Here is a 15,426-nt window from a genome sequence, read left to right as displayed (position 1 = left end):
CGAGACTCCGTCTCAAAATAATAATAATAATAATAATAATAATAATAATAATAATAATACAATTGTATGTACATTTTCAGTCTTCTTTTTAATTTAGGTCTCAACCTGGCTAAAACAGCCCTCCCCGCTACGCCAGCCACTCTCTCTCAGTCCACTCACTGCACTATCTGCAGAGCACCTTTCCTTACCTGCTGTTTTCTTGTACTTGGTTTAAATGTTGGTGTCTGTCTTCCTGCACTAGAATGTCAGCTTCCTGAGAGCAGTGAGCCTGTCGGTTCTGTTCACCCTGAATCTCTTATGCCTGGAACAGTGCCTGGCACTCAGTAGAAGGCTGTATTCGTTTCCCAGGGCTGCAGTAACGAAGTGCCACGAACTGGATGGTTTACAACAACAGGAATTTATTCTCTCACAGTTCTAGAGGCCAGCAGGGCTGAGCTCTCTCCCAAGGCTCCAGGGAAAAATCCTTCCTTATTTCTGTCCAGCTGCTGGTGGGTGCCAGCAATCCTTGGCATTCCTCCCTGTAACTGTACCACTCTGGTTTCTATGTGTGTCTTCACATGGCCTTTCCTTCCTGTGTGTCCTCTGTGTCCCTATCTCCGAATCTCTCTTTTCTTATAAGGACACCAGTCATTGGATTTACGGGCCACTCTAATTGAGCATGATCTCATCTTAAGTTGGTTACATCTGCAGAGACTCTATTTGAAATAAGATTACATTCACAGGTACCAAGGGTTAGGACTTCAACATAGACACAATTCAATCCACACTAGTGACCAACTTATATTTATTTGAGCTACTGTTCTTTGAATGGTTGGTATGTAATAGGATGCACTCTCAAGTGTGTTCAGGTAAAGACTCTGGAAGGCATTATTCTCCCAGGTTTTGCTGTGATCAAACCACCCACGAAATATTTTTCTTTGCTGGTGGTAGTCACTAGATGTCCAGATCAAGGGAAATAAAGGTTCCAATGTTCAGGCACAGATTCCTTCCCAGGTAGGGTATAGAGTTTTCAATGCCATATTCTCAATGTTCTATTAAATGTGTGAGAGTAATTTAATGACATAAATAAAGTTTTAAAAATGGGGGGCAGGCACGGTGGCTCACACCTGTAATCTCAGCACTTTGGGCAGCTAAGGCAGGTGGACTGAGGTCAGGAGTTTGAGACCAGCCTGGCCAACATGGCGAAACCCCATCTCTACTAAAAATACAGAAATTATCTGGGCATGGTGGCAGGTGTCTGTAACCCCAGCTACTCGGGAGGCTGAGGCAGAAGAATCGCTTGAATCTGGGAGGCAGAGGTTGCGATGAACTGAGACTGCATCACTGCACTCCAGACTGGGCACCAGAGCGAGATTCCATCTCAAAAAATAAATAAAATAAAATAAAAAATAAATAAAATAAATTTTAAAAGGGAGGGTGAAATCATAATCCCTTCACCCTAACGTACTTTGGAGAAATTTTAGAAGAGGAACATTCCAGGCAGAGGGAACAGCAAGTACAAAGGCCTTGCAGCAGAAATGAATTTGATGTGTTCAAGGAACAGAAAGGCAATGCAGCTGGGAATGGCAATGTCCCACAGGTCTCAGACTGGGCATCTTTCTCAGTGGGTGTGCATCCAGTTCACAAACCAACAATCTTCGTTTCTCTAGTAAACCCCCCACAAACTCACTACCTTCCACACCCCCTCCCAAACTAACCCAGGTTGAGGTGTGGACCTGCTGTGTGTGGAGGATGAAGGGGATGATAGATTCAGTTGGATCCTGTCTCCAAGGGATTTGGAATTGGGACAGGGTAAGGGTCAAGGCAGTCTCTGGATTGGTGAGACCTGTGTCCTCCATCTCTGGATGCTGGGGGGAAAGTGCTGTGTTCTGCACTTCAGTCAGACAGGCAGGTCAACAGGGAGGGACACAAGGATGAGGAGTGCAGTTCTGGCAGTTAGCTTCCTGGTCCGTCCATCCTGAGAGCCAGCCACATTCTGCCTCAGCTTCCAGGAGAATTCCCAGTATCCCTATCGTACACTCTCTTTTGCTTCAGCAGACCTGGGTTAACCAATAGAAAAATATTTTGAGGAAAGAATTCTGTGGTCAAATAATCTGGGAAACACTGGGTTAAATAGAATTTAATAGCTTTTTGTCTGAAGGACTTCTCAGAGCCTTTAATAGGACTGTGTACATGCAACTCCCAAGAAAGAACTCCAGCGAGCAGCATTTCTTCAGTTGATTTCCCAGGCTACACTGGGAGATGCCAGTGTAATAGGATGTTAAGTTGGGGGACTTTCAGCCTCTGTTTTGGCTGAGTCCTGGAAAGTCAAGAACAATAGAGAAGAGTCCAGGTATTCTGACCACCAGGAACTCACCCGTTGTTGAAAAAAACTCATTACAGTAAGTAATTTTATCCAAGAGAGAAGGATAAAGCCAGAGAGAGAAAAAGAGAGTGAGAGAGCAAGAGTCAGAGAGAATGAGAACGAGAGAGAGAGGGTGGTAGGGGGGAGAGGGAGAGAGAGACAGAGAGAAGAGGAAAGGGAAGAGAATCTTTTGATTGCTATCCATTGGCTCCAGCCTTTTGATAAACCTGTTGAAAGAGCATAGAGTCATTCCAAATCATTCCGGTACATTTGTCAATTCCAAAATCACATTCCAGTAATTGATGTGAGCCCTTTCATGTGGCCACCTGAAATATATACTATCCACAAGACGGTTTACTATCCGAACTTAAGAGATTCGGAGATCCACCTGCTGTGATCACGAAAGGGTTACAAACCGTGGGCTTCACCATTGACTCTCAGGCACCTAGGGGCTTCCTCTTCACCTTTCCTTTTATTCGCCAGTCACTTTCCCTTGTTGGGTGCCCCACAGATGGCCAGGACAGGCCGGCCCCTGGAAGTTCCCGGTCTGATGATTCAGGGAATAACGATCCAAACTGACACCTATAAGAGAGGGTGGGGAGAGCAGGGCAGAGGGTTTTGTGGCGCGCAGGAGGGGCCCTGAGCTCGGCTCGATGAGGCTGGGGGCTAGGTCTAAGCTTTACCGATGCCAGAAAAGCTGGCTCTAGGGTCCAGTTGGAGGGTGGGGACGCAGGACCTGAGGCTGGGGAGGCCTGGCTGAGCCTGTCCAGAGAGGGCCTCGAATGCCAGCTGAATCCAGACTATACTGTGTATTATAGACTGCGTGTAGGAAACAGGTTTTAGGTGATGTTTATCCATGTTAAGCCAGTTTGTACACAGGCCTCGGTGAGTCATCAACCACCTAGGGCAGCACTTGGTCCACCCAGACTAGCGAGTGCGCACCTCCGGCTGACGCCTGCGCCACGTGCTGGGGTCGGAGGCTGAGCTTACCGGCTGGTTGCTCTTTAGAGCCGGCAGGAGCCAGGCGAGCGGCCCGCCCCACTAGGGCGGAGACTTCCGGAGCTGCGGGCTCACTGGAGCAGAGCGTTGGGGCGGCGCGGCGCGGCTCGGTGCATTTCCAGGCGTCGCGCTCCAGTGCGCGGTAGAGAACCCTGAACTCGGAGCGCTGACAGTCCTAGCAGGGCAAGGGGGCGCGGCGTCCTGGTCCTCGCGCTTGGGAGACAGATGCGCCTGGGCGTCGGGGCATGCGGACCTAAGCTCGGGTGAAGCTCTCGGGAAGGGCAAGACGGCTGCGACGAGATGCGAGCAGAGGAGCCCAGCGCCCCGGGAGCCCAGCGCGCGCCGGGCCCTGAGCTGCGCCTGTCCAGCCAGCTGCTGCCCGAGCTCTGTACCTTCGTGATGCGCGTCCTTTTCTACCTGGGGCCTGTCTACCTAGCTGGCTACCTGGGGCTCAGCATAACCTGGTTGCTGCTCGGCGCTCTGCTGTGGATGTGGTGGCGCAGGAACCGCCGCGGGAAGCTCGGGCGCCTGGCCGCCGCCTTCGAATTCCTTGACAATGAACGCGAGTTCATCAGCCGCGAGCTGCGAGGCCAGCACCTGCCAGCCTGGGTGAGCCGAACCGGGCGGGGGTCGGAGGTGGGGAGATGCCTTTCGACGTTCGGAGGAACTTGCGGTCAGCCGGGAGCTGGTGCGCGCAAACCCGAGGGAGGGCGGGAGCACGGTGACCCGCACACCCCGTTCCCCACCGCTCCCGGCGCACAGACCCTGGGGGCGGTGGCCGTCCCCTCCCGCGGCGCGCAGCACCCTCACCTCCACCTCTGGTCCGACTGCAGTGGGAGCGGGGATCCTGGGTTTCAGTTAAGGCCCCAGAGCCCGAGAGAAGAGTCACGGGCAGGCCACACCCAGGAGAAACACAAGGGCGTCTGGGACTTCGCACACTTACTCGCGTTGGAATCAGAAGGCATTTCTTCCACCCGCCTGTTGATTCAGAGAACCAACGCCAGACGCCAAACGTAGATGTGCAAATACCGCAGTGACAGAAACGGCGGGCCCANCAGGGCCATAGGTTCCTCCTGACAGTACTCTCCAAAGTGGGGTGTGAGAAAAAAATATAAGGCCCATTTAGTTTATCTTATAAGAGCAATGAAGTCTTATTGTATCAGTCTGCCATAACTGAGTACCACCGGCTGCATGGCTTAAAGGGCAGACACTTTTTTCCTTTCATTTCTAGAGCCTCGAAGTCCAAGATCAAAGTGCAGCTGGCCTGCAGCTGGCTGTCTTCCTGCTTCTTCACACCGTCTTTCTTCTGTATCCTAATCTCTTCTTAGAAGGACATCAGTCATATTGGATTAAGGCTCACCCTGATGAACTCATTTTCACTTAGTTACCTCTTTAAAAACCCCACCTGCAAATAGAATCACATTCTGAGGGACTGAGAATTAGCACTTGAAAGTGGGCATACACTTCATAACACTTAATATTTAATGTACGATTTGATGGTAAAGCTTTGTAAATAGCTTACATATATGGGGGATGAGGGGCCAAAGACTCTTCCTGATAAGGGTGCACACTTTTCTCTGGTAGTAGCCATAGGGGTAGTGCATGGGGCCTGACTCCCACAGACTTTGGTCATCCTGATGGTTCTGTGGGGCTTGTGATTCTGAAAGGTGTGGACCCAGCAAGCAGGTTCAACCTGTCCACACCCCTTGCTCACTGTTGAGGGAGTCCAGGCCACCTGTCAGATTTCTGTTTTGTCCCCCTTGGTGGCCTTAGCCCATGAGGGTGGGCCTGTGAGTCTTCACCAAGTGACACCCCTTCTTTTCTCCCCTTCTGTATCAGGGAAGCCTCTAGACACTTAGTTATATGTAAAGGCAGTATTTCTATTTCTGAAATTGAGTCAAAAATCAGATCGTGTAGGGGCATTGACACCCTCCCTGCCTCTCCCCCACATACACCACAGAGACAATTCTGGCCTCTGTTGGGGATACGGACCCCAGGAGCACATGGACCTAGCCAACAGGGAACTCAGCCTGAACTCAAGAAGACACCTCCTGGGTTTTCACCTCGCAACCCATATCCCAGGCTTGACCTAGCTGGGTAGAGGGACACAGACAGGAAGGTGATGCTCTCTCTCCTACCAAGAGGGCAGTCTCAGGTGGGGAACAGATGCATAACAGGTCATTGCCATTGAGGGGAATTGGAGCCAGGAGTCGGAACAGGGTCTAGTCAGGTGGAAGGCCTGGTATGAAGGACACCCTACCAGGTTTCTATAGCATATTGTCCCCGAATCACAGCCCCCTTTCTCCTTGACAAGGACCTGGGAAAGGCTGGCCTCAGCCTGCATTCTGCACCTGGCTGACTTGTCTGGGTAGGTTGGAGGACCAGGGCCTGGATAACCTGTTGGATTGAGCCACTGGTGTGGCACAGGGCATTCTGGCCGAGGGAGGCAGTGAGCACAGCATGGAGATGTGACATAGTCACTGCATGAGGGAGCGCTGTGTGCTGGGCCTGGCTGAAGTGTGTGGTAGGGGTTGATGGACAGGGTCAAGTTTAGGCAGACTTGATGGAGGCTGGCCCTGTTCTGAAGGCTGGAAGGACCCTTGGATGCTCAGAAAGCAGCATGGTGGGACAAGGGAGGCTGGAGGAGACAGACCAGTTGGGAAAGTGATTTCAGCCAAGACGGTAGTAGTGAGGGAGGAGGGTGGGAGATGCTTGGGAGTGGGACTTTATATGCGTGGTGGCCTCTAGAGTGGGGGTGCAGGAGGATCCAGGGGTCTTCCAGGGCACTTTCTGGTTTAGGGAGCTGGTTGACCATTACTGTGATTGGGATTCCAGGATGAGAAACAGGTCTGGGGAAGTTGGTTGCGTGTATGAACACCTGTGAAGTGCATACAAATAGATGCAGGTGTGAGCTTTTCACCTGCCTCCTGAAGGTTTCCATGCTCAGGGATGATATGGAAAACCTGGAGTCTACCCGGTTGAATATTCTTCTCTCTGCGTTTTTAGGAATACAAACCGTGAAGGCAAAGAGAGACGGGGCTCTGGGCATGGTGGGGGCAGTACGACCCCTTGCACAAGATTTTGGGCATGGATGAATGGATCTCTTCATCATCACATGGTGACCTTTTAGCGTGCCTTGCCTCTTGAGAACTGATTTCTCTGCCTGAAAGAGAGGATGATGGCTTATGACCTCCTTTGGTATCAAGAAATATTTCTACAAGTTAACAGACGGCAAATCGATAGTTGGGGGACTGAAGAGTTGAATAACTCAAGGGCACCACCCTCAAGCCTGTGTTGCATGTTGTGTGAGCTGGCCCTGTACTCTAGCCCCCAATGGGGAGGGATGGATATCCGGCCCACCTGCTGCTTGTCAAGCTGTACGCTGCTTAGAAGGGGCACCTTTTTCTAATTTGCACCAACTCCCTGTGAAGTGGTGGAGGCCAAGGCCTGGCTGAGCTGAGGCGGGGATGCCATCCCTCCCCACTGCCATCCAAGGCAGCCATTGTCAGCCAGTCCTCAGTCATGCATGGCTTTCCTGCCTGGTCTTAGACTCCTTCTCAACATTTTGCTCCAAGATGCTGCCTCCAGGTGATCATAGAAATGGCTTTCCCTGGCTGAAGCTGTTTCTCACCTGTAAAAGGAAGTTGTATTGGATGATCTTTCACAGTCATTTTGGTCCTAATGTCTGATTTCTAGTCAAACTTCAGACAGTCCTGCTTCTCCAGGTCCCCAGCCATGGGAGATATAGCTGGAAGGAAGAATTCGCCTTACTGGAAGAGGCGGTGAAGGAAGAACCTGTGGATCCCCTTTGTCTTATGAATGTGGCCTGACCACGTGGGGAAGAAGGCAGGGTGGCCCCCGCAGCTCATCCTTGAACAGAGGGTTCAAGAGGCTGCACGTTTACATGCAGATGCTCCTCTGACAGTGCTTATGTGTACTTTTGAAGGAATTAAGAGCCTCCTCAGTCAGCTGTCCTTGTCGGGTAGGGACTGTGTATAGCACAGTGACAAGTACGGAGCCCTTGATATTACTCATTTAATTGTAGGCCTTGGCAAGTCACAAAAGCTTTCTTGCCACACATGGTTGTGGTGAGTCGACAGTTTGAAAAGCTGCTTGCACAGAGCCAGACACAAGCAAATGCCCAGTGGGGCCTGTCCTTTTATGTTCCTCCAATTCCTGGGCTTCCTAACTACCTTTTCCTAATATGAAATGAATGCCCAAGTGGCAAGCTCGTCTTTCCAGCATCTGGATGACTGTCAAGGGGTGAAGAGAGCGGAAAGGACACGCAAAGCACTTGTGTGGAACCCCCTGCAACCCGGCTCTTCCCGGAGCCTGCTCCTGTGGGTTCTCGGAGTCCCAGCTGTGCTGCTCACGCGAGAGCTGCCTTCTGATCTTCAGAGGCCGTCCTTCATGCTCCGGGCTCCTGAGACCCTTCTCGGGGTAACCTTTGCTGCTTTGCTTCCCTGCCCACCTCCCCCGGTAGGGGCCCCTGTGTGGAGCTCTGCAGCCTTCACTCCTGGATTTGTGCATGAATCAGCCCTTCACTGACCCGTAAATTTCCAGCTATTCAGCCATTGATCCAGTGCTTCAACTGGATGATCGGGTTGCTTATCAGATATTGATTTGCCCCTGCCATGACTGGCCCCCTGTGAGGAAGGAAGTTTGAAATCCTCACCTCACTCTAGGTTGGGGAAATGAGAGCTGGTTGTAGGAAAATAGCCTGAGGCAGTGTAGAGGGGCGAAAGAGCTGTGAGAAAACGTGGCATTTTGTCTCTCTGTGGTTTCTAGCCAGGCTGGCTGTCCCTTCAGCTGGTAGCAATCAGTTATATCAGTTGGCAGCTTTGTGAGGGACAGTTAACTCGTGTGTGTCTGCTGGTGAGGTGGTCGCGATGTGAAGTGGTGGAAGTCATTGGGGTCGTTCATGGAGGGATCTTGAGAAGCCCCTTGTTCTCTCTGGGCCTCTGATTTCTCTGAAAATCATGACATTTTAGGAGATGTTCTATAGAGTCTTCATAGCTGTAGGGTCTGCCATCCTTAACCAGTCCCGAGTCAGCTTTTCTCTGGTGACACATACCCCGAAGGACCCCACTTGCCGCCTTTCATGCCTGTCCCCATCTAACTGGGTGTGCTCTGGGGCTGCGGGCAGAAGCAAGCACCAGAGGAAAAAGGTGAGCATTTCACACAAAGCAATGGGCATTCCGAGGCACAGAGCAGCGTCCCTGGGATTGCCCCTTCCAAGCCTCTCTGCCAGCCACTTAGGCAGACAGCCAAGGGCTGAGTGCTTTGCTTACCTAGTGCTGAGAGCTTGACACTCTTTCTGTGGCTGGAGCAGCAGTCATTCCAGGACCCAGGCTCTCAGGGACTGTCCTGAGATACTTCAGTTCGTTAGAGGAAGTAAATGCAGTGACAGCTCTGAGCTAGCCTGGGCACTCTTAGATTAGATCACAAAGCCTGATGCTTGGAGCCAGGGCCACGGAACCTGATTTTAAACATCAGGACTCATTGGGCGCTGCTTGGAATTAGGGAGACTTCTTACCTTTGAGGTCCCTGCCGCCCTGTGAAATTATTCAGATGACTTGGAATCAGGCCTGTCCTCAGGAAGGAAGAGGCAGATAGATTTTAGTCATGCCTTTGGGGTTTCTGCCCCATGTCTTAATGATGGTTCATGGACTTATGTCCTGGGCCAGGATTGGGCAATTGGAGTGACAGAGTATGGGCCTTCTTTCCTCCAAGCCCAACAGAGGGATCCTAGGCATCCATGTGTTCATTCCTGTACTCACTCAGCAAGCATTTACTGAGAACTTGCAGTGTGTCAGGCACAGAGCTGCAGGTGGGGCAGCATGAGTGACACACGGCCCCTGCCCTTGAGGAACCCATGAGCTAGATGGAGATTCAGACCTGCAAGGGCAGCCTCTTCTGATAGAGCATGATCAGTCCTCTGAGGTGACTCCAAGTCTGAGGCTCCGAGAAAGCATGGGGAAGGGGCTCTATCCTGGGCTGGAAGTGGCCCAGGAAGCCTTCTTGGAGGAAGAGGCACTATGGTATTGCTGGCTGTGGTAGGGAGTTGGGGACTCGGCCCACAGTCTTTCACAGGTTAGGTCAGCTGAGCTCATTATTGCATCTTGGGGTGAGCAGATTCTGGGACAGCAATGTATGATACCTGAGCTCACATGAGACTGCTCACCGCTTCATTTACAAGGGGCTGAATCTTTCTGGGACAGGAATGTCCAGGCAACCTTTTCTCAGCCAGGGCCTGAGTGCCTGAGTAACTGAGAGGTCACATGGTGGACGAGGATCAGGGCCATGAGTAGGGACAGGCCCTGTTCTCCTGTGTTGCAGCCCCCTCTGCAGTGGGCAGGAAGGTGGGGAGAGATGGTCACCCGCTTCCACTGGGTCCTGGCCAGACTCTTGGTAGCAGGCAGAGATGGTACTTCTGTGGGAATGTCTCCGGTGACTTTGAGGAGGGGCTGTGGGGGGTGTGAGCTGCCCCCTGAAGACCTGGGAGGGCCACAACCCAACTACCTCAGGGAGAGGAGCTGGGGCCTGGCCTGCCTTGCTCCTTCGCCTGCCCCCCACTCCTCCCAGCAGAATTCAGGCATTTCTAAATCTCTGGGAACCTAGAGTTTGTAGCACAAAAGTGCTCACGGGTGCTTGAGGCAAGTGATTTCCTTTTCCTTCTCCTCCTCCTTTACTGCAGATATTGAAGAGGGATTTAAGATGTTTTTCTGCCCTATTGAGAATTATTAAAGAGACAAAGCACCTTTTTCTTTTTTTAAGGTGCTGTGTATTTCAAGCTAAGGATATAAGACTTGATTTCCTCAGGCCACAGAGGGGTGCAGAGCCCAGGTCCCATAAGCCGTATCTCTGCGGGAGGGCAGACCAAGAAGCCCCGTGCCAGTGTGTCATGAGTCATGAGCCTTGAAAATCTCAGAGTAAAAAGCCAAGGAAATTCTCTAGGCTATAGGATGTTTCAGGATCCCAGAATCACCCACTCTATTCCTTTGTCCATGTTGTATTCACTTTTTAACATAACTGGTTATAAACTGTCTAAAAATGTATTTTTTTCTGGTCATGAAAGTAAACATTCTTATTGGAGAATATTTGGAAATGGCATAAAAGTTAAAATTAGGATAAGTGGCCAGGTGCGGTGGCTCACGCCTGTAGTTCCATCACTTTGGGAGGCCGAGGCGGGCAGATCACGAGGTCAGGAGATCTAGACCATCCTGGCTAACATGGTGAAAACCCGTCTCTGCTAAAAATACAAAAAATTAGCCAGGCGTGGTGGTGGGCGTCTATAGTCCCAGCTACTCGGGAGGCTGAGGCAGGAGAATGGTGTGAACCTGGGAGGTGGAGCTTGCAGTGAGCCGAGATCATGCCACTGCACTTCAGCCTGGGCGACAGAGCTAGACTCTGTCTCAAAGAAAAAAAAAAAATTAGGGTAGGCATTTTACAATCCCTCCACTCGGAGATACAGTATGTTTGGGTGTACTTCCTTTATATAGAAAATATATGAAAACAGTTTCTTAAAACTTGTACCTTTTCTTATTTTTTTATGTTCTTAACATTATATTACAAACATTCTCCAAAAACACTTCTAAGGACGATCGTATCCTTCATGTGAATATACCACAAGCTGTGTAATTGTTTCTCCAACCTTGATTATGTTGGTTACTTCGAAGCTTTCCTGGTCACATGGCTAGCAGAGGTGGGTGGTGGTTCCTCTGTCTATCTGCCGTTTCTCCCTCTGATTTTGTGCATCTAGATTCTGTGACTCATCCTTCAAGTCCAAACTCATTCCCCACCCCCAGGACTCTTCTCCTTGGGCTCTTAAGAGCTCTGAGCATGTGTCTGTCACTCTGCTTACCAGACTGATTTGTAACCTACCTATTTTTATGGCTAACTTTTCCTCCAGGCTGAAAGTTCTTTTAAGATAAGGTATATGTCTTGTACGTATCTGCTTCAGCTGCTAGCTCAATGCCCAGTTCATAGTAAGGACTCAATAGAAATCTGCTGAATGAATGCTGCAGTGAATGCCTACTGTGTAAATCTTAGTCCACACTTCTCAATTTAATTAGTATGGATTCCTAGAAGTTTATGAAGATTTTTAAAGACACTTTTGCCCATTCACCGTGGTCTTATCACCATTGAATATTATCTTTTGGGGGCTATGCTAGTTTAATAAGCAAGAGGATACTTTTTTTGACTTCTAGGAATTACCAGCCCTGTAACTAGATCATTGAACTCTCTGAGCTTACTATCATCGCTTAGGTCCTCTTTAAAAAACTACTCTGTGGACAGCTCAGGGCCAACCCACTCTGCTTTGAGCCCTTCTTCCTTAGCAAAGAGTGCCCGTGTTCAGTGTCAGTGTTCTCATCACTGTGACTAGTGGATTTCATCTGCTCAGTTCTGCTGGGTTCAGCTGATTTAGGCTGCGTGTGTTAAGGAGCTGTGGGATTACAGAACAGTGCCAGACAGATTTTCAAGTTGGCAAAGCAATTGTTTCCCTCAAAGTACTTGAGCTGGGTAATTTAAAGCAGAAGAGTTGGAAGATTTAAAAGTAGTTTTAACGGTTAAGTGTTTGCCTTCCAAGAACAGAGGGAAAAAAGGAAAAGGCTGTGCCTCAGGAGAAAAGCGAAATCGAAGGACCACTTTGCTTGTGAAAGCAGGAACCACTGAACAGGCGGCCACAGAGCAGCAGCCGATCTTGGGAAGACAGGAGCCAATCTGAAGTCCAATGGCCTCCTTTTGTAGGACATCTCTGTAGGACACTCAGAATGAGTGGATCTCCTCTCCTCCGAGCAGCTAGTTAGCAGGGATGTATTGTCTGTAAGAATGTCCTTTGGAGTAGGGAAGAGCCATGAAGCTTTTTTTAGGAAACAGTGTGTGTCTTTGCACATGTGTGTGACTCTGCGGATGTGTCTGTGTGTCTGCCTGTGTGTCCACATGTCTGTGTTTGTGCATCTCTCTGTGTCTGCGTGACTACATGGCTGCTCCCTGTAGTCATGCCCCGTGCAGAGGAGCTGGCAGAATTCACCGAATGACAGGGAGGCCCTTTAAGTGAGGCTCCTTAGTCCCTCTGCCTCCCAAGAGGGTCTGGTGGCCCAAGCTCTTGTCAAGGCCTCCCACCCCAACCCCAGACCCATCTGTGTGGACCCCACCAAAACTCTTGGCTCCGATAGGAGGCAGCTGTCATTCTGGCTCCATTTCCTCACTGCTGTGGAATCATTTTTCCTAAGTGGGTTAAGAAATAATGCACAAGGCCAGACGCGGTGGCTCAAGCCTGTAATCCCAGCACTTTGGGAGGCCGAGATGGGCGGATCACGAGGTCAGGAGATCGAGACCATCCTGGCTAACACAGTGAAACCCCATCTCTACTAAAAAATACAAAAAACTAGCCAGGCGAGGTGGCGGGCGCCTATATCCCAGCTACTCGGGAGGCTGAGGCAGGAGAATGGCATAAACCTGGGAGGCGGAACTTGCAGTGAGCTGAGATCCGGCCACTGCACTCCAGCCTGGGCGGCAGAGCCAGACTCCGTCTCAAAAAAAAAGAAATAATGCACAGACATCACCACCTAAAGATGGAGTATTGATGGGGGCCTCTTTGGTGGCCTGTCTAGCATGGAATTCTAGTTAGACTTGAATTTGCTTTACCTTCTTCTCTCTAAATTCTCTTCACCACCACTCCCTTGACAATGCCTAAAAACACCATCATTAAAGTATTAGCTCACTTTGCCTGGAATGCTTCGGCTGAGGTACACTAACAGCATCAAGAGGTATGTTAGATTAGGGAGGCCTCAGATGGGGAGGGTAGAGGCTTGTGAACTATTTAAACTTCTCTGACAGGTAGTGCAGGGAGGACAGTGGACGTCTGACATCCTGGTGACTCGACTATGTGTCTGGGCATCTTGGAAATTTTCCAGGCCTGCTTTGGGGAAATGCTTTGGGAAAAAGACCTGTAATACGTCAGTGAGGATCGGGTACATGTTTTATGGAGATGAAGCTTGCTGGAGTGCTGGATTTGTCTCTAACACCAAACCATTTAGAAGTAGATTTATGTCCACTGTTTTGCTTGACTGTGGATCTGGGAAGAACAGGAATTAACGGCCCCACTTATTAATCAGCAAGAAACCTGAGGCTGAAGGGAGTTAAGACCAAAACCCTGTGCTCTAAGTCCCTGGGCGCACTTCCTTCTCTTCCTCCCACCTGGCTACAGAAAGCAGGTATGAGGTGGGGGTGGCTCACCTTTTAGAGGGCAGAGCAGGCCCAGAGTCGGGGAAATCATAATATTCTGTTTTTTGCCTTTTGGCTCTGGCCTCCCCTTGCTGTTTGTGGAAGAATTTCCTTTATGAAGGAGTTGAGGTCTGTAGGCTGCTGGTAAGAATTTGGTGACACAGCAGTGTTCTCCTAGGAGTGACAGCTGGAAACCCAGGCTGTGACTTTCCAGCTTAGTCAGGAACCCCCGGAGGCAGAGGAGCCACCTTCTTCCAGGGCCTGATAAGCCCTCCAGACTGGGGAGTCCTGGCCACTCATTCTTCCACATCTGCCACTAAGATCAGAATCACCAGGAGCTTGTTAAAGACGCAGGTTTCTAGGCCCCTGTCCCAGTCCTCTGGAATCAGAATCTCTGTGGGCCCTGACCGAGCAGCTGGACTGTAGTGAGCTCTCCAGGTGGGACTGTTGAACACAGAAGTCTGAGAATCGCTGCAGAGCTCTTTGCACTGCCAGGTGGTGCGGGTGACTCCCCACTAGCTGGTCCCAGAGACTCCCAGCCTCATGGGGAACTGCAACAAAAGCTCAGTGATTTTAGGGCTCAGTTCAGTGTGAGCCACCCACCTTATTTTTCAGCCCTCTCTTTGTTTCCCTAGTGAGGAAAGACACAAGGCAGAGGCTCAGATTGGGTGCGTTTGCCAAGCTTCACTATGTAGCGCCCCCACTGGGCAGAGTTTCACACGGGTGCCTGACAGGCACTGGGCCCAGCTCTCTGTGGCTGTCTTTATCTGAGCCACAGATCCCTGGGCCAATCAGCGAAGCCAGGGAAACACCAACAGTGTTCCTCCTTCCATCTTAACCACTTGCACTGTGTTGTAAATCCTCATTCTGTTCTCCCCTTGCAGTGGTGGCCAGAGGCACTAGGAAACTCAGCAGAGAATTTGCTGGGCTCTGGGTGAGGCAGAACTGGACACATAGCTCAAGTGACATTGTTCTTGCACGTACTTGAGGTCAAAGGGGTCAGAGTGCCTGCGCCTCCTGGGTCTGTACAACTTCCAGCAAGAGTTACCACTTCCAGAATGCTTATTCTGAGCCAGGAAAGATACCAAGCATCATCCATGCATTTAGTCTTCTCAGGAACTGTGAAGTTGGCAATATTGTACCCATCTCGCACATGAGAAAGCTGAGACTTAACGGAGGTGGAATTTCAAACACACAAGGAGTAGGTTAGACAAACACTAAGGAATGGACTTCAAATGCTGACATTTCAGGTGGAAGATGGGGAGAAGAAGTGGATAAGAAGAATATTTGAAGCTTGGGCTCCAATCATATGTAGGTAAGAGCTGGGTTCTGATCACATGGGTAATCTTGGCAAGTACTAACTAGTCTCTGAGCCTCTCCTCATTTGTAAAATGGGAATAATGATATATTTTCTGTTCACTTTACAGAGTGTTGGGAGCATCAAATGCAAGTGTTTATGGAATGCCCTTTGTAAGTCATAAGGCGTGGCCTCTGCCAATCAGGGCTGAAGCCCCATAAGGGCAGTCGCCTGCTAAATCCCAGACTTTATAAAAGAGGTTTCTATAAAACCTTATGTGATGCTGTGTGAGGTTTTCTTAGGAGGAGTGAGTGGATGGAGTGGAAAAGCACAGACTCTGTGGTCAGACAGACCCAGGCTTGGGTCTCCATTCTAGCACACCACTACTGGAGATTATAAGTCACGTAACGTCTCTGAACTTTAGTTTCTTTATCTGTAAAATGGGGCAAACAAGGGATTAGGTGAGTATTAAATGACATGAGATGACATGAACTCAAAAGGTTGAAAATAGGATGGAAAATACGCAACTGGCCAAGTCTGAAACAAAAGAAAGCTG

At 50.1% G+C, this 15,426-nt stretch overlaps 1 protein-coding gene across 3 annotated transcripts in view; it reads left to right on the top strand.

The window, feature by feature from the left end:
- The first annotated feature begins 3,419 nt into the window (after positions 1-3,419).
- ESYT3 (extended synaptotagmin 3) overlaps positions 3,420-15,426 on the top strand; it is a 45,393-nt gene continuing 33,386 nt past the window's right edge. For all 3 annotated transcript variants that reach the window (XM_017895854.1, XM_017895856.1, XM_017895855.1), the window contains exon 1: positions 3,420-3,952. In XM_017895854.1, the coding sequence (XP_017751343.1) occupies positions 3,644-3,952 (309 nt within the window). In that variant the 5' untranslated portion in view covers positions 3,420-3,643. The remainder of the gene's footprint in view (positions 3,953-15,426) is intronic.

The sequence above is a fragment of the Rhinopithecus bieti genome, unplaced genomic scaffold (assembly GCF_001698545.2).
Source record: "Rhinopithecus bieti isolate Rb0 unplaced genomic scaffold, ASM169854v2 scaffold_26603, whole genome shotgun sequence".
NCBI classification, from domain to species: domain Eukaryota; kingdom Metazoa; phylum Chordata; class Mammalia; order Primates; family Cercopithecidae; genus Rhinopithecus; species Rhinopithecus bieti.
This window is presented reverse-complemented; position numbering and strand designations above follow the sequence as displayed.